Here is a 19837-nt window from a genome sequence, read left to right as displayed (position 1 = left end):
TGTTCAGTAATTAAATAATTTCATTTACATTTTACTAATATATATTTTCAAACTATTCAAAGATTTAATTTTTTCGCACGGAATCAGTCTATCAATAATAATGGCACTGTGACAAATTTTTATTTTATTTGAGATTTTTTAATAAAAAATTTAACTTCTATCACCCTCTATTTTTGGTTCATCAGGCACAATGAGTGACATAATCATCGAAATAATCGCATTATGTATTTACTAAAATTTATAACTACGAGCAGTTTTTTTGAATAAATAAAACATGCTAAAACTAGAATTTCAGGATCCTTAATATAAAAGGAACAATTTCAACATGCGTCGTTTGTGTCAAAACAAATTTGATGGTTTTATATCATTTTTATTTCTTTGTAGACACACGAAAAATATCCAAAAAAGAAGAATTCAATACGAAATTTAAAGAAAAGTTTCTGTATCTTACTAATCACATAACTAGTTTCTTAAAACAATAATGTCAAACGTTTCAAATTAGGTAACTCATTTTGACGTTATCGTTATAATTTTCGAGGATTATGTAGAAATATTAATATCGAAAGAAACTAAATTATACACGTTTTTTGTTTAAATATATTAAATCAAAATGGACAACACCAGCAGAGTCTCTAGAACAAAATCAAGTAAGTCCGGTTCTATAGCAAATTTAGTTTATTTATTTATATAGACACACTACAGCAATACACACAAAACATTCAAGCTTAAAATTAACATGTATCAAATTAAGTACTGGTATGTGAGCCAGTTACAGGCATGTACAGCAATCTCTTATAACACACTATGCTTGTTGCTGTGTTAAATTTCATAGTAAAAAGAACTTTATTTAGCTTAATAGTTTATCTTATACCTTTAAACGAGCAATTCTTGTATATTAATATACCTATATATAATCTGAATCTCGGAAACGGCTCCAACAATTTTCATAAAATTTAGTAGGTATACAGGGGATTTCGGGGGCGATAAATCGATCTAGCTACGATTTATTTTCAGAAAATGTTGTTTTATTCGTGTTTTCAATAATCAACTCTTCCCGACATCTATTCGCGAATAATAATACTATTTTTTCTTAATTGAGGGCAACTAACAGCTTTAAAGACACAAGAAGAGGGCGTTATAAAAAAAACCGAGCAAAGTTCGGTCATCATCTAGTTTGTATTAATTCTCCAACAGACGGTCCACGGATCCTCCCTCGTCCGACAGCGGCGTCAGCTGCACGCGCCGCCCGGAATGCTACGAATCGAAATCTATCGTTGACCCAAAAACAATCACCAAATCGTGCTCCACCGTCGCCGGTGCCTTCGAGGGTAGAGTTTATTTCATTTTCAAGCGAGGTTTACTTCTTTAAACCAATAACACAATACAATAAATAAGTTCATTATTGCTTACAGACTGGAAAAGCTATTACGGAGCATGTTACGCATAAAATCGAATCAATATCAGATATGAAGGTTTGAATGTGAATTTAAAAGTTGATTGCGATTGCAATTATTATAGTCTTATATATATATTATTGATATTATGTTTTAGGTTCAAAATGAATGTTACATTGAACCGATACAGCCAGAATTAGACCGGGTAAGTTTAATATCAACTCTTGTTTGCATTGGTAGAGCTCCTGTTACGGCAGTCATAGAATCCGTGGAGCTCATAAACAGAAGGTAAATGTTTCTATCCACTTTGAGACTGAAGAAGACGTCTAATTTGCATTGAGATATCGGCTATTCTTAAGTTATGAATACATTACCATTTTATGGCTCCAACAAGTACCAATAGTTATAATGTCAATAGGGGAGTGAACACTACCTATAACTACATTAAAACTGTGACTCCTTATTACTGTAGTACTTTTATTTATTTAGTCAACTACGGAATCTATGCCACAGCCACAGCATACTGAGTCGTTTATTATTGAACAAATGGTTACGGTAAATTCTGAAGAAGAAATGGAATTGAAAAACGAACAAACCGCTCTTGAATCTGACAATAAAGAAAATTCTTTGGGTTAGTTTGATTGATAAAATGTTTTACGTTTAAAAGTATTAAATTTTTAATCGTTTTTCGATTCGTTACAGATTGTGAACCTGTACCAAAATCTGCGCCAAATAGCCGCCCACAAACTCCTAAAACTTTACAAGGCAGTCGGCCACAAACGCCAAGACCATTAAGTCGTCCAACGACACCATCGCTCCTCCAGCAATCGTCGAGTCGACCGAATACACCTCGGAGACCAACAACGCCTGTCAGGCCAAAAACCCCTATTCAAGCAACAATTGAAAAATCACGACAAAGTTCTCCTGTCACACAGGCTAGTCGGTTAAACAATACCAGACAATTAGATGAGATTAAGTCTACTTTTGTTTCCAAACATAAACAGTTTAATAGCATGAAAAAGGATTTGGATTTAAAACAGGTCTGTAATTAATGATTCATTAATTATAAAATGATGTTAGGTCACACACTTTCTTTCGCTTTTTTTTTGCGGATGTTCCTGTGAGTTCATATTGCACCATGCGAAAACGATACGTTAGCCATACTCAATTGTCTGTCCGAGTATTTTTTTTATTTGAAGCCTATTGCTATGTGAAATTCGGCGACGAGCGGAAAGGTAAATAGGTGGGTTCTAAGGCTGTGCGAACATTGCAAAAGTGGTTTTCTTCTTCTGAGTCGGTCTCTTCATTGCTGAAGGTCGTGTCTAATTTGAAATGTGGACCACTCGATGCACAATGCTTTCCTACGTCTTCCTGTTCTCGGCGGTCTTTATAGCCTCGGTTATTGGCAGGCCGGTGAGCGTCTTTACCAAATCAGACCAGCGGGTAGGTAAGCGTCCACGCGATCTTCTCCTGTCAACCTGAACAACTATCATCGATGTGGCCGAAGTACAAAAGTGGTACCGCTGCTAAAAATAGCTTATAGTTTCCAAAAAAAGCACAACCACCTAAATCTTTTATATTAACGCAGCTAATTTTATAACAAATTTGAATCTTGAATTTCTAGCAAGCTGTTTTGGAAGTGTTCCAAAACTTAAAATCTCTATATGAGCGTTTAAACAATGAAGGCATATCGGCATGCGGCGAAGGGTTTCTACCACAAGAGCTTATCCTTTTTAATGTAGCTGATTGGACTGCACAGGAAGTTGCACAATTATATCGTGATGCTATTGCATCTTCAACTCCCGAAAATGCGTTGGAACTTCTAGATGAAACTATGCCTATTGGTTAGTTACATTTAGAATAACGATTTGCTTATAATGTTTTTATCCACATTGTTTTTTATGGCAAGTGCTAAGTCAGGTCATGCCGAACTAAAAAGTAGATTTAGTATCTCGCAAAAAATGTACTTTTCGATTCATGAATGAATCCCTTTAAAATATGCGATTCCATTATTTAATGAAAACAAAACCAACTTGTTTTTGTTACAGATAAATGTGCCTTAGCAGAACTGAATAGCAAAGTTATGAATGTGTCAGACTGTTTTACAAACTTATGTCATAAGGCTTTTGCTGCGCGTCAAGAAGTTATAGATTGGGTCAAAAATTTGTTTGAAAATCTGGTTAGTGATTTTACATTAACTGTGTATAATCAAATGAATATCTACAGAAAATATAATTAAATATCCAAAAACTAATCTTACTGTGAACCAGGATCAAATAGACGGTGATATTTTGGAACATTTATCCCGGTATAACGATCAAGGATTTGAACTTTGTGGTACACTACGAGAATTGAAAACTCAAGCCGAAGATGCGGTCAACGCAGTAACTGATCTGTCAAAGTATGTTACATGAATAGCTATATAGGTTTATCTACATTTTTAAATACTTCGTTTTAGACTCAAAACATTTCAATACCATATTTTCCGATTTATTGTTTTTATTTGGTATTAACGTTATTATGTACCGAACTTTATTATTTATTAACTTTATTAGTTAATTAGCTTATTAGAGCTTTATTAGTTATAACCGAACTTTAGTGTTATCGTATTTTCGTATTTCTTGAGAGACATAAGACTTAATTAAAACTACTTTCACGATTTAACTCCGTGTTTTGTCGTTATGTTCGAAACTGGTGGTAAGACCTCTTGTGAGTCCGCGCAGGTAGGTACCACCACCCTGCCTAATTCTGCCGTGAAGCAGTAATGCGTTTCGGTTTGAAGAGTGGGGCAGTTGTTGTAACTGTATATAACTTATATCTCAAGGTGGGTGGCGGCTCAGGTTTGAGCCCCGCGAGCTCACCTACAAAAGTTAGGGTTACGCTGACATAGCCTCTCAAGGCTCTCAGCTTAGGTAGGAAAAAAAAAAAAAAAAAAAAGGTGGCGTATTTACGTTGTAGATGTCTATGGGCTCCAGTAACCACTTAACACCAGGTGGGCTGGAAGATCTTCCACCCATCTAAGCAATAAAAAATAAAACAAAGAAGCCTAAAAGTAATTTTAATTTAGTGCTAACAATAACATTAATTAAGAAAAAAAATCTGAACCGAAAAAAACCCCTAAGCGCTAACCAAGAAGGGTTTTTCCCTTGTTTTTTCCCCGAAACGTCAATAGCAAATGAGAAAATTTAATTTAATTTAAAGATAAAATTAGTAAAAATCTTGAGGTATCAGTAATTATAGTCGAATTTCGATCGTTGAACGAGTTTAAAAATAAATGGTCTTTAAATTTATTTTTACCATTGTACTTTATCTTCTTTTAATAAGGCGAGCGTGCCACGAACGAAGAACCCTGATAGCTGTGGGTGAGGCCCTGGTCAGGGAAGTTGCGAAACTGCGACAGGATGTTGAAACTCGTAACGTTATGATCGACGAGATTCGTGAATTACGTTCTCAATCTGAAAATACTAAAGCTCTTGAGGTAACCAAGCAAATATATAATTTAAACGTATTTCATTTGAACTCATTACTGAGGGTCGTGACCACCTTGGTCCAGTTTTTGCACTAGGTTCCTCCAATGTTGCCTGCATTCAGCCTGCTTAATGGCGCCCGGGACGCTGATGTTTGTGGCCTCCTTGACAATGTCCGTCCACTTGGTTGGCAATCTTCCTCGATTAATGAGGAAGCGACAAAGAAGAAGAGGAAGAAGAATTTTAAACTTATTTATATCATTATTGAATTATAAGCTATTGAAATTAACTAAATTAATATGAAGTATTCTTATTTATTTTTAAACTATTTAATTTAATACTCGTGGTATGGCGTCTTGTGTGCCCGGACAGGTAGGCACCACTAAACTGCTTATTTCTGCTGTGAAGCAGTAATGCTTTGCGGTTTGAAGGATAGGGCATCCGTTGTACTATAAAACTGACTGAGACTAGAACTCTTATCAGTAAGCTTATTGGGACACCTCAAGGTGGTGGGTGGTAGCATTTACGTTGTTGACGGACTTACCACGGACCATTAACACCAGATGGCTCGTGAAATGAAAAGTAGATACAAAATGCTGTATGCTGTAAATAAAAAGCATACGAACCACTTGATGGAAAAGAATATTTTTTTAATTTCCATAGTAGCCACACGCGGTTCACCTCATGGTGAGTGATCACAGTCGCTCATTGACTAACAATACCACGAACATAGCCAATACGATACCGTAAAATTACCATAGTGAATAGTCGATTGAAGACCCAATAAAACCATGTACTAATGTTAAAACCTTAGCGTGCCAACGACTCGTAACATTCTTTGATATTGACGTCATGAATCGACAGGCACTGCTACAAAACAGGACAGTTTTTTTTCTTTTTACTCTTTGTCCTACGATCACTCATCAAGACTAGATATGTAATATGAGTCGTAAGAGGTTCAGGTTAGAAGTAGAGCCATTACTCCGTTTCGCCTTAGTAGGACAGGACATCGGCTCTTTTGAGTCTTTTAAAAAAATGTACCGTAATAAAATTTTAGGAAATGCGGCACGAGTTAGACGAAGAAAGAACAGCGAAATTAGCAATAAAAGAAAAATTAACTACGACTGAATCCCAGCTCAGGCAGACGCGTAATCGTGTCGCAAAAATGGATAAGCAATTACGCGAAGCAGAGGCGAGCATCACGAGTCTCACTGGTACGGTGAAAATGCTAGAGGACCAGGTACAGCAGTACATCTCAATACAATCGAATACTGTTGGTTTTTTTCTTACGATTAAGCAGCCATATGAAATGATAGGTTATAGTTTCATTTATTCCTTTTGAAAGTCACAGCCATTAAATCGATGAAAATGACAATGGGAAGAAAGCCTATTTAATTTATTTATTTTATTGTATTCATACTTTGTGCCGTCTGTTATTTTAAACAATGTGTCATCATCAGAATTGACGTCATCGTCACTTGGACGTGGTGAAAACATTTAAATGAAAAACAACAAATCAATCTAATTTTTTTTTTTTTTTAAATACATATATTTTAGTCTGCTGTGCAAGCATTTCTTAGGCATTGCATACGACAGGTGGCTCGAACGAAAGTAAGTTTTCAATCAGCCGGTCCGGTGACCGTATTTTGGATAAAAATCAGTCTTGTATTAATCCGGTGTCTTTCCAACTACTTTAGTTTTACAGTGAACATTGAAACAATTAGCGAACATTTAAAAACATTTAGTAGATTTAATTTTAAAATTTTAATAGCAGTAGGCCGCCGTTATGCTGATATTCAATTGCTAAGCTAAGCGCAAATAGATGCGTTTTAGTTTGTCTATATTTGGTATGGCTGTGTGGTAACGGCCTCGAAAAAGAATACCTCACCTTCTCCTTCCGCGGGTGTCGTAAGAGGCGACTAATAGATTTTCCAGAGAATGGGCAGCAGCCTTCTCTGCGTATCATAACCTTCCACAAGATGGACGGACTACCTATTGAGGTTAGCGTGACTCCGCTGGAAGCAGGCAGCGTAAGACCCGTCGTTGTGGTGAAGCTTGAGGGAGGCCTATTTCCAACAGTGGACATCTGTAGGCTAAAAATAGTAGATATATAATATATTTTGTGAACCGGTAATGTAAAATATGACCCATGGGCAAATGTTTGAGTTACATTTTTTCCAATATATATTCTATTATCTTTTTGAGATTGTTCCACTTTTACTGAGCGTTTTTTGATATTTAGACTGGTTTTTATATGTTCAGTCTTCGCTTGAAAAGTTATAAGCACAAGGTGCTATTTTACTGGTGGTAGGACCTCTTGTGAGTCCGCGCGGGTAGGTACACCACCCTGCCTATTTCTGCCGTGAAGCAGTAATACGTTTCGGTATGAAGGGTGGGTCAGCCGTTATAACTATACTGAGATCTTAGAACTTATATCTCAGGGTGGGTGGCGCGTTTACGTTGTAGATGTTTATGGGCTCCGGTAATCACTGGGCATTGGGCGGGCTGTGGGGCTCGTCCACCCATCTAAGCAATAAAATAAAAAATAAAAAGTGGAAGACAAATTTTGGTTATTGTGCAGAGTCGTCAGAAGGAAGTGCAATTAGAAGCTCGTGCTCGGAAGTTGAGAGAATCGTTAAAAACTGGCGAAGTGACAACCTCTCAATTAATTCAGCAACGGGATTCTCTACAAGCTGAGTAAGTTTCGTATGACACAAACAAAATAAAAATAAGATTTTCACTATGCAAGATTTGGCATGTCGTCGAATACATACGTGACACTCAAAATGTTAAATGATAATTACTGCTGTTGCTATACAAACTATTTCAAGATGAGAAGTTGAATCACTATCTCACCTCGCGTTGGGGCTGTGAAATTTATGTGGATTTGAATTTAGCATTCCTTTCTTCAATGATTCATCTAAGCGATCGATTCGGAAATGGGATTATCGGCGAAGAGCAGTGTTGATCTACGCACATTCCGCCATCACATAGCGGCAGATTGGCGAGGGTGTTCCTTCGCCGTCGGCGATGCTCACACATGCATTCTCTGTATATCTCTCTTAGTCAAACTTCTTGGTAAATAAATTAGACCTATTTGAATGTTGTTTGATTTGAAAGATTCCATTTTGACTTGTAATAATTACAGAGTACTTGAATTTAAACAGCAAATTGAAAAACTAACAGTGCAGCACAAAAGCGCTATACAGCAGTTAGAGGAAGATCTTAAACAAACAAAAGGTGCGTTGCAAGAGCAATGCGAAATTACTAAAAGAGAAATTGAGTTGAAAGAAAGGACGGAGACTGAGCTTCAAGATAGTAGAAATGCTATCGAAGAGTTACAAGCTAAGATAATTGAACTAGAGAAGAGTAAACCAAATCCAGGTAGGTAGACTGCTACTATACTGTAGATCGCATTTAAGGGAAAACGTTATTCTTTAAATGTTAAATCATTTGAATTCAGTAATTTAGTAAAATTCATTAATTTAGTAATGTAATGTAAAGTTTGGTTAATAGATCTGCCGACCGAAAGAGAAATAGATCTGTGGGCAGAATTGCAAGCTACTAAAGAAACATTGCGAGTGACTGAAGATGAAGTAACGACTTGTAAAAGAGAGAAAGTTCGCTTTTTGGAAACGCTTACGAAAATCACAGTAATTATCTTTTATAATGATACATTGTTGAAAAAGAAAATTGTAATTTTAGGTATTTTTTTTCCAGTTTCATATTCCTGAACATTTTTTTACAATGCCTCAGAGGTGATTACGTTAAAGCTTTTTAATAGATAAATTACTTTACAAATGCAATAGCATTATTATAAATTTCAGGAGTCCGAAAACAAAATAGGGATTCAACAGAAGCTGGCTGCTGAACTTTTAAATAAAGAAGAAATCATTGGAAAGATGCAAATACAAACCAGAGAACTCATAAAGAACATAAAATTAAAGTAAATAACAATTCAATGTAAAATTCTTTAACTTAGCTGTTTGAGCGAACCTGTAGAATCACGACGTGACATGAGGTCAAAGTTTCAATTGCATTTTATGAAGGCTGTCCTACCCTTCAACTGAAAATCATAACTGTTTTGTGGTAGAAATAGGCAAGCATACCTCTGCATGCGCGCTTACAGTACACTCTGAAACGGGTAAATAATTACGCAAATTCAAATCAAATCTCGTATTAAATCACATATTATAAATCCAAATGGTATTTTCGTACAAAAAATAGACATCTGTAGAATGTGAGCTTTGGCGTGAGTCGCATCGCTTGGAGTCAGGGCTTCAAATCCTTGAGACCGTGACGACATTGTCAAAAAGTTGTTGTGTGTTCATCAAATCGATATATTGTACAATAAGCTTTTCATTTTACTATAAATTAAAAAATCTGTTTACCTATTTAATTTTCAGTGAACAAAAAGTTATACAGTATGAGCAATACGTCCGTGATTTGCAAGCACATAACAGGACAATCGCCAACTGTCAAGAATCGCCCAACGGCATAAGCTACCAGGATTTACAACAAGAAGTTTGTATTAGACCATTGGCGTATTTTTTTAGAGTAACAGATTAGCCGACGATTTTTTTTTGGATTTAACGGTAGCACAGCATTTGTGATTTGAAAGGTAGATGGTGCTACTTAGTTATTAAGTCATTCTCCAGTGTAAGTTACGAGATTACTTGAGGGGAAGGAGCCGTGCGACACGCTACATGACAGTAGTTTTACGGAACTCTCACAGAAAAGCGCCTGGATCGCAGTGTATCGCGTTCCAACTCGACTGGTTTTGGTTTACCCGAGTATTCCGGGACACAGCGAAACCACCCGAGGCTGCTTTATTGTCATGGCCGATGTAGAGTCGGCTGACCGTCTTGGGGAGAGCTGTACGTCTAGTTGTAGTATTGACTGTGGAATCGCCCCTACTTTACTCGGGTTTTGTCTTGGGCGGGGATCGGGACCTCGGTCGAGAGTGCATGGGAGGGTTTAACGTTTTACGATTACGGAATCCTTTAACGTACCTACCTACCATGGTCTGTTACGAACCGTATCGTTACAAAAGTAACTTTTCCACAGATTATGGATTTAAAAATGAAACTTCTCGATGTGGTTCATCGTAATGAGGAGTTGTCTGAAATTCTCGCCAAGAAAGACCAGGAACTCGAACAGCAAGACAAAAATTCACGAGGACAGGCAAGAGTTATAAAGGTTATTTTCTGTTAAAGTAATGATTTTGGTCAATTATAAATTATTGTTCTCGAAATTCATGAGTATGTCCATAGAAAGGTTATCCTGAAAGTCTAAAGAGTCGCTTGGCCACACTTTCGGTCTTTGCTACTCTACCGAGCTACCATTATTTTTTTTTCTAAAAATATGTAAAACGTGTGGTGCCTATTTATATTAATGGGGATCAATGTGTGTTTAATTTCTAATTTAGAGACACCTTATCAATTTACTTTATACTTAAGTAGTGTACTATTTTGCTCTCTTTAAAAAAAGGAAACGCACTTGAACTTTTCTATTTCTAAAAACTCGACGATTGTTTAACTTGACGTCTCATAGATTCGTGAGGAACTTATCAATGTACTCAAGAACAAAGAAACGGAACAGAGTCGTGAACTTGCCGCTTTGCAACAGGACCTTGAGCATCGTATGAGGATTGTAGATGAAGTGAGACGTTTTTGTTTGTTTTTTTCTTTTTATTTTTTTAACAATAAATATAAAGATATAATGACGAAAAGACTTGATAGGTTTGAACTGTGATATCGTCTGCAGGTACCTTTTATTTAGCTAAATATATGTTGACTGTTCTCTCAAGGTGAATAAGCAGATAGCAGCAAAAGCCGATGAAATTCAAGAGTTATTTGCTACGCTGGAGAATAAACAACAACAGATACATCGATTGGAGAAGATTGTGTTGGCTCTGGAAGAGCAACAACGTCGTGCTCAAGCACAGCGAACACGTCACGAGGAGAAAATAGCTGCACTCGAACATGAGCTGGCTGCTGGACTGAATAGAAAAGAACGGTAGCTAACTTTATTTGAAATTATTTTAATATTTAATATGTTATTAAGTACTTAATTACTGCGCATTCAGCAATAAGTAATAAAAATATTCATTCTTTTATTTTCAGAAAATTTTTATTCTTCTAAAAATACTGTGAAGTTTAGTGAAGGGTTGGAAATATATTTTTGTGTGTGTCTTAAAATCAAATTAAAGAAGGTGAAAAATATAGATGTTTGTTTTTGTTCATTAAAAAGAGGTCTTTACTCTATGAAGTGGCCGTTACGCATTTGAATTGTATGACTGGTACTTGACGAAGAATGGTAATAAATTGTAAATTGAAATGAATTTTATTTAAAAGAAAATCTATACATATATGATTCTATTTTTAAGTTTAGTCATATATTAATTGTTTTGTTTTCACTACCGTACATAATTTTGTATAAATACAATAAAAATACGAGTATTTAAGGACTACAGATCATTAAATTAGTTACGGTAAACGGTATAAATAATAAGCTATTATAATCTATCTATGGTTACGGTTGACGTAACTTTTAATGCCACGCAAACGGCTCACAATAATAGTAACGGAGACAAAGTGAACACTGTCAACGAACACACGACTTGTTATTTTAGTTGAACGCTTCCGACATGAATATTTTAATCGGTACCATTGGTACATAATTGGATTGATAGAAATAAAATATTAAATATATTTTGATTTGAATTAATTATTTTGAGAAAAATGACTGTGATTTCTGTGTACTAAGCGATAATTTTATAGAGACCTAATAAAGAGCAACTGTTAAATTGTAATGAACAGAACAAATTGTATTTTATCATATGTATGGGCATGGCATCATCATCGTCGTTCGTCACTTGTATTTGGCGAAGTAGAAAACAAACTTATAAATCTGTAGCAGTTTATTTCCTTTAAGATATTCTAAAGATCTGACCGGACTGGCGGTTTACGCTCGACTGCGTACAATACGTACCTTTTTTTGAGAAGGGTGGAATTTCGTAACAGCGGGTATTGTCCGCCATCAGGTATATTTTTAATAGCTCCAGTTTTACTGTTAACAAATCATCCTTCAATGCTGCAAACGTTAAGATTTAAATTGTCACTATTCGTCTTCGTGTCGACATGTACCATTTAACATGCCCATACCATCGCATGACGATACTAAGCTGGACTGCTTCGATAATGGTACCAATTATTTCATATTCGTCGTCGTGGCCTAAAGGATAAGAAGTCCGGGGTATTCGTATCTAGCGATGCAACGGTGTTCGTTCGGTCGTCATTCAACGGTTCACGTTTGACTTTCACGGTGAAGGAAAAATGAAACCTGCAAAATTATAATTTGCGTGATTGGCGGTATGACGTCTTGTAAGGCCGCACGGGTTGTACCACCGCCCCGCCTACTGCCGTGAAGCAGTAATGCGCTTCGGTTTGAAGGATGGGGCAACCGTTATACAGTAAAAACAGATCTCAGAACTCCTATCTCCTGGTAGGTGGCAGTATTTACGTTCTAGATGTCTATGGGCTCCGGTAACCACTTAATACCAGGTGCGCTGTGAGCTCGTCCACCCAACTAAGCAATAAAAAAATATATCATATCATTCAATTCTAATCTATTTTATTTCCTATGGAGAATCCGTAGATACGACGAATGATTTTTTTTTTTTGATGACTTGGCTTAAAAGGCCAAAGATCCAGGCCGTTAAATAGTTTAAAATATTGTCATGAGTGTCAAATATTATAAACGTCAAATACAGATAAATAACTAAGTGCTCTTTATTGGAAATAACATTATTTTGTGAATAAAATCATTTAATTTGATTGTTTCGTAAAAATGTCGGAACGAAAGGTTTTAAATGTAAGTAATGGTTTCTTGGTTTGTATGCGGGTGATATTGTAACAATTTAAATGATATATGTATAAACCTGCACCATGCAATGTTTCAGAAATATTATCCACCGGATTTCGATCCTTCGAAGATACCTCGTATGAAACTAGCGAAAAATCGTCAATACACAGTCCGACTTATGGCTCCATTTAACATGCGATGTGCTACATGCGGTGAATATATTTATAAAGGCAAAAAGTTCAATGCTAGGAAAGAGGACGTGGAGAATGAAGATTACCTCGGTATTAGGATATATAGGTTCTATATAAAAGTAAGTAGGGCAATGAACAAAACTAAAAAATGAGTTAAACAACTTAATTCTGTACTAATGTGAATTTTCCATAATATTAAAAATATATATATATAAATGTTCTATGGTAGCATATATGTTAAGTAGCATCATTTTATTACACATATGGGTGCATAAGCAGCCTTATGGGCATTAAATAGTGACTAAAGCATGTAGACATCACAATGTGAGTCCTTCCACCTTCACATAAGATATCGCCAAGGCTATATTCCTAGAATTGCTAATTTGCAAATCTGATAAGTGAATACTTCTAATTACATAATTGTTTTACACTCTATGCCTTTTTAGGTCTTTAAAGACAAAATAGGTATCTGCATTGTTCACAATGTGTTTCCACAAACCATTTTTGCAACGTGTTTCAATCTGGTAGAATTGACTCAGTATTGTACATTTGAATATTAGTTCTTTTTTTTTTTTTTTATTGCCTTTGTAGGCAGACGGGCATACGGCCCACCTGATGGTGAGTGGTTACCGTCGCCCATGGACTTCAGCAATGCCAGGGGCAGAGCCAAGCCGCTGCCTACCGCAAGTTCTCAAAATAGGTTTAAATATAGTTTATACTTGAAGGTAGTAGCTTTGTTTTGCCTGTTGTATTATACCAATCTTGATGGATACTGGCTACCCATTGCCATAATATGATGTGAATTAAAGTTACTTTCAAAATAATTTAATTACTATTTCAAGAGAATACGGAAATCTGTTTTTTTTTTATAGAAGAATTGTGTTTATTTGATTGTACCACTCTAGCTTCTTCTTTAAGACCTGGTTTAATTTTTAAATATCATTTTATTTCAGTGTACTCGTTGCTTGCAAGAAATATCATTCAAAACAGATCCAAAGAATACCGATTATGAGATAGAAGCTGGTGCTACAAGGAACTTTATGGCATTAAAACTTGCTGAAGAACAGGCCAAGCGTGAAGAAGAAGAGCAAAAAGAAGAAGAAGCCAATAATCCTATGAAGCTATTAGGTAGATACATAAATATAGCCTTGCCGTGATGATTAATCTGTATTTTAGTTTATTTGATTCTCAAATAGATTTGTGGATATACTTTCTTGGCAAGAAATGAAACCTTTTATCAAACAAACCAAATTTTTTTTGCACTTTTACAACTTGTTTTACATACCTGGGCCAGAAAGTAGTTGTATATTTTGGATTTTGGTTTGAAAGGTAGATGACTGATGCAATGTACAATTGAAAATTTGACCTCATGTCTTGAAGGTAGCCTTTCCCAAAGTGGGCGATAACACCCCATTGTGGGCGCTTGCAGACTTAAAAGGGGGCGGTACGAGACCCAGAAAAAAATGGGGGCGTTGTGTAGAGGCTTGGGAGGCGATTTGTAATTTCATCTAGGAGGACTCTTAGGCACCAACTGAGCTCTCACTATAGTGGTTTTTAAGTAGATAAAAAATGAGGGCGCTAAAAAATAATTTATTCTCAAAGTAGGCAGTAGACAAAATAAGTTCAGGTGGGAACCCCTGTCTTAACAACAACAAAAACAAACTGGACATCCCTAACTTTTTTTTATTTATTGCTTAGATGGACTGAGCAAGATATTTTTAATTTGTAATACTGTAATGTAAAAGTAACTAAAATAGAATTGTTTAAACTGCTAAAATGCTAAATTGTTTGTTTAGCCTGACTGCTCAAATGTTAATTGGTCTTGGTCTATAACATTAGTGGGCTTAAGGAAGTATTTTGTAATCTTTATTTGCTTGAAAAAAATAATCATAGAAGTATGAAATAAATAATTAGTATAGTCAACATTAATCCAAAACAGTCAATGAAACAAGATATCCAATATCATCTAATTGTTAAATAATCGTTAAGTAATCCACCGACTAATCTACATAAAGTCAAAATATTCTAAAATTAAAGCAATTCTAGAATGTAGGATATGTTTTAAACACTATTATTAAATCCTAAAATGTTTTCACGGCTGCACTATCATGATAGATGGCATTGCGAATTGTAGGAAATATATTAAATGTGAAAATTTTAAGTTAAAAATGATTTATAATATGTTTGTTTGCAAGAGTTATGAAGAGGTATGTGTTGCAAATAGTTTGAAATACATTTCTATAATATTCTTACATTTCTTAAAATTATTTTACAGAATACAGAACGGAGCAATCACGACAAGAAATTGAACAATTGGAAAATCTTGAGGAATTAAAGGAATTAAACCGTAGGCAGCAAGCAGTAGACTATGAGGGTATGTTAAGACAGTATCAACCAGAAACAGTTGAAGAAAGAAAGGCAAGAGAAGAGAAAGAAGATAATGATTTTATAAAGTGAGTTATCATCATTACATTAATAATAAGAATAAAATTACAATATTTTTGAAAACTACCTTGTATATAAGTTTGAATGCACCTCAATAAGTCATTTTATTAATTTGAAATTTGTTCTTTTTTGTTCTTTTTTATAATTCATTTTAAAAATATCTAAATGTAATTTGCATTATGGTAGAGAAAACACACATGTCTAATGAAAAAGACAAATATTATACATTCTTAGACTTTTTAGCACAATTAAAGGTGTTTGTTCTTACGATTTCAATGTGGGATACATAATAATACATATATTAGAATTATTTTGAACGTAACCACAAGCATCAAACAAAGCACAATGTCTATAGACGATTCCCGAAGAGGGGAATAAATTACATCTTATGCTAATACCTAGGCGGCACTGAAAATTTCGGGAATTAACGAAGTGACACAACATTACTATTTAAAAATGTATTTATTGCTTTTCGAAGTATTCTCCGCGAAATTTGACACATTTTTCCATACGATGGAACCAATCGCTATCCTGTAAAAACGGGATTGTATGATTTGATGGGGTTTCAAGTCAGTGCGAGCCGCATGAGCAAACACTAGACTTGTATAGGTCATGACTGGACGTATGCAAGTTCTGTAAAGTGTCACCTTAGACGAAGGGACAATTTACTTCACATGCAAATCATCGGATAGAGTTGTCTTCAATGTCAGATAAGCATATGGGGGCCTAATAAAAAGCTATCACTGTCACTCAAGCAGTGATAGAGGCATAGCCAATCCACTGTTGTAAAGCCTGTTTTAACAAGGATATATCAGAACGCTCTGAGAACAAATATTGGAAGGCAAATCATACCGTTTCATGGTATGTGGAAATGTGGTTCTCTAGGTATTAAGAAGGAATTGTTTAACAAATAATGCTATAATCGCAATGGTACATACAGTATATAAAATAAATCTTAAAAGAAAAAAAAAAACACCAAACTGCATTAATGCCTATTGAAACATATAAATACTAAATTACATTACAGTTTTAAATAATAAAGTTTTAATGTTAGCGAAAGAGGGATTAGGAAGGGGGAGGGGGCTAGCAAAGGGGGATGATTAAATTACACACAAATATTTTTTTATTTTCTTGCCCACTACCCCGTTAGTTTCTATTCTATTCTACCTCATATTGTGTCACTGCATTCACATTGTGATGTTTATAGTCTCCAGTAACCATATAACACAGTGGAGCATGAGTTCATTTACCCGTATAAGCAATAAATAATAAAATAAATACGATATTTTTTATAATTTCAGGTCAGTGAAATTCAACAATTGCTCTAAGAAAGTGGTTGCCGAAGAAATAATCGAAGATGTTATAGATGAAGATGAACCACCATCAAAATGTTCTAGAATTGAAAGCTTAACACAAAAAACTTCGGATAAGTCAGATAGTGTAAAAAAACATTCCTGGAATAGGAGTGTCGGTGGATTAATAACGAAACCGGCTCTCGCGAACCTCGTGAAGAGTAAAAAACCAGAAAGTGCTGAAACGTCTAAGTTCACTACAGAAGCACTTTCAAAGAGTAATAATGCTGCTGAAAGTAATACGAAAAGCACAAAAGATAAACCAGCGTCAGGGCTCTCATTATTAGCAGGGTATTCGAGCAGTGACAGTTCAGATTCATAGTGACCGTTACTTAAGTTGTGAAGAATCCCGTGGTTTTGGGACCAGCTCACACAGGACACTGAGTTATTAATTTGACAGGATGACAATAAAGTTGTTCAAAATCGTTTCTCGTGTAGTTTTAATTATTTCCTATTTACTATTGTTTCTAAGCTCGCCCTCGACTACATTTTGATACTTAGTAACAAACCCAGCAACTATGCCAATTTTCCTGTCAGGTAACTTTGATATGTTTTTGACAGGCTATCCTTACAGGTTATACTCTAGTTTTTTAGAAATAATTAATTGGCAATTGGAAATTGTCATCGCTTTTCAAGGTGATGACATCACCGTTGCCTTAAAAACCTTAACCTGTGACAAGGTACCGTAAAATGGGGCGATTAGGGACAAATTCCAACTTTATGAGCAATTTTAAGGTAGTTGTTGATGTATATAATGCTATATCAGGATCAAAATGATTGAGTCTTGGGGGCATCTTTGTTGTCCAATTTAAAATTATGCAACTAGCATTCCAGTTTAAGCAAAAAATGCAAAAATAGGTGTAATCCCTATTTACCCGAAAATTGCGGTTAATTGGGACGAAATGAGAAATTTGCTAGGGTTGGCACTACTTTTATTTTTATATATAGTTTTAATTAATTTATTTATTTAGTTGCACCAACATAGTGATCATCAATAAAAAAAATTTAAAAACTGACAAAAGTACATGGCAGACATCACCTCAATTATAGGTGCAATCGACAGTGCTGATATTTCTATCTGGGTTAAGAGATTAGGTGTGTCGGTTATTCCATGGATTAATCAGATGAATACCCCCACTCTGAACAAATATTAAATATTTTATTAAGTATTACTTAGACATTTTTGTCCACCTTGAGATTTCATTGATCTTGTTACATGTCTCTGCAAAATCGACTTACTTATATTAAATTGCTTATCTATTTCAACTAAAGACTTATTCCCAATTTCGCTTCGAATAAACCAGATTTTTAACAACAAATTTAAAAAAATATTGTTATAACTACATAGACAACCCTACAAACCTGTACCTATTTATACTTAGGTCGTTTCCATTTCACGTATTCTCATCCCAATTGACCCCTTTTTCGTTGTTATTTGTACCTAAGACGTCCCCAATATCCCCAAAAACAACAGATTTTTACATGTATTTTTATTTAATCAAATACATTAAAACCAATAACAACTGAGACTTACCTTTAATATATATGCTGGTTCAAACAATAAATAACGTTTATAAATCATAGTCGTCTTCTATTATTATCAAATAAATTAAAGAGAGCAAAGTTTCTAGCACTAAAATAATTACCACCACAGGAAGTTAATTTGAAACGCGATTTTTTATAAGTTAGCAGCTATTATCATGCATATTCAGAGTTGTTTTGTGAACTTTCAACATTCTACTATTAAACTGCAAAAAATGGAAGATTTTGCAACGAATATAAAACTTATATTGAGCGTCGAAAGATTTTCCCGGTTTTTTCCCGATTCGCCTCTCAATCCCTAAACGCCCCATTTTACCGGTACTCCTTAAATCAATGCCATCCGTTCATTAAAAAAAATCTATTTTTTCCGCAAAATAAGTATAATATGTCTGAAAACACGTTCGTATTCCTATAAACCGCATTAATAAGTAAAACTATAAGTTTTACCTACCCGTGTGGACTCACAAGATGTTCTACAACCAATAATTAGGTACATTTTGAAGTCGTCGTGGCCTAAAGGATAAGACGTCTGGTGCATTCGTGTTGAAGCGATGCACCGGTTCGAATCCCGCAGGCGGGTACCAATTTTTCTAATGAAATACGTACTCAACAAATGTTCACGATTGACTTCCACGGTGAAGGAATAACATCGTGTAATAAAAATCAAACCCGCAAAATTATAATTTGCGTAATTACTGGTGGTAGGACAACTTGTGAGTGCGCGCGGATAGGTACCACCGCCCTGCCTATTTCTGCCGTGAAGCAGTAATGCGTTTCGGTTTGATGGGTGGGGCAGCCGTTGTAACTATACTGAGACTTTAGAACTTGTATCTCAAGGTGGGTGGCGCATTTACGTTGTGGATGTCTATGGGCTCCAGTAACCACTTAACACCAGGTGGGCTGTGACCTCGTCCACCCATCTAAGCAATAAAAAAAAAACGCAAATAATTATTTTTCGGGTTTGATTTTTATTACACGATATTATTCCTTCACCGTGGAAGTACCTAAATCGTGAACAATTGTTAAGTACGTATTTCATTATAAGATTGATACCCGCCTGTGGGATTCGAACACGTTCGTTGCATCGCTCGACACGTATACACCGGGCGTCTTATCCTTTAGGCCATGACGACTTCTAATATCTCAAGGTGGATAGTTGCGTTGGGATGTCTATGAGGCTCCGGTGACCACTGAATGCTAGGCAGCTCATTCACCCTTGTATGCACACTGCCTAGTGGAACTAACATTACCTAAAATTGCCTACTGGCTAACTGAAACGCTGCGCAGGAAGAAGCTAGGAATGATCATAGATTTATGAGGTACCAAGATCGAGGTTAGTCTAAAAACGTTGCTGCTTAGCCAGGACGGATACGCAAACTTACGGTTTCAGCCAGGAAGCTTTTACAGCTGCTTAAGCGCTCTAAGGGGGGGTGAGGCTGCGCGGCGCGCTACCAGCACTCTAGCGCGCTGCTATGGAGTGAATAGAGCGATCGGTCGACGGTGTATCGCGTCCCGACCCGGCAGGCTGGTTCTGGTCCAGCGGGGTATTCCGGGACACCAGCGGCACCGTCTGGGCGGCC

General features: G+C 35.8%; 2 protein-coding genes across 2 annotated transcripts; both read left to right on the top strand.

Annotated features, from left to right (window-relative positions):
• Window positions 1-100: 100 nt before the first annotated feature.
• On the top strand, window positions 101-11669 carry LOC114241713 (uncharacterized). Its single transcript, XM_089732545.1, has 20 exons — window positions 101-108; window positions 1112-1328; window positions 1413-1472; window positions 1552-1599; window positions 1884-2025; window positions 2097-2434; window positions 3019-3238; window positions 3443-3573; window positions 3665-3795; window positions 4719-4872; window positions 5919-6101; window positions 7443-7558; window positions 8010-8245; window positions 8378-8514; window positions 8689-8807; window positions 9268-9385; window positions 9929-10060; window positions 10415-10522; window positions 10671-10879; window positions 10987-11669. Exons 1-20 carry the CDS (start codon window positions 101-103, stop codon window positions 11003-11005), a joined length of 2826 nt encoding a protein of 941 aa, XP_089588671.1. The 3' UTR covers window positions 11006-11669.
• Window positions 11670-12581: 912 nt separating this feature from the next.
• Window positions 12582-17143, top strand: LOC114241758 (splicing factor YJU2). The gene is made up of 5 exons (XM_028172713.2): window positions 12582-12736; window positions 12825-13037; window positions 13872-14046; window positions 15194-15371; window positions 16665-17143. Exons 1-5 carry the CDS (start codon window positions 12713-12715, stop codon window positions 17035-17037), a joined length of 963 nt encoding a protein of 320 aa, XP_028028514.2. The 5' UTR covers window positions 12582-12712; the 3' UTR covers window positions 17038-17143.
• The last annotated feature ends 2694 nt before the right edge of the window (window positions 17144-19837 follow it).

The sequence above is a fragment of the Bombyx mandarina genome, chromosome 13, assembly GCF_030267445.1.
Source record: "Bombyx mandarina strain Sakado chromosome 13, ASM3026744v2".
NCBI classification, from domain to species: Eukaryota; Metazoa; Arthropoda; class Insecta; order Lepidoptera; family Bombycidae; genus Bombyx; species Bombyx mandarina.
Note: the sequence above shows the minus strand (reverse complement) of the source record. Positions and strands in the feature narration are given on the sequence as shown.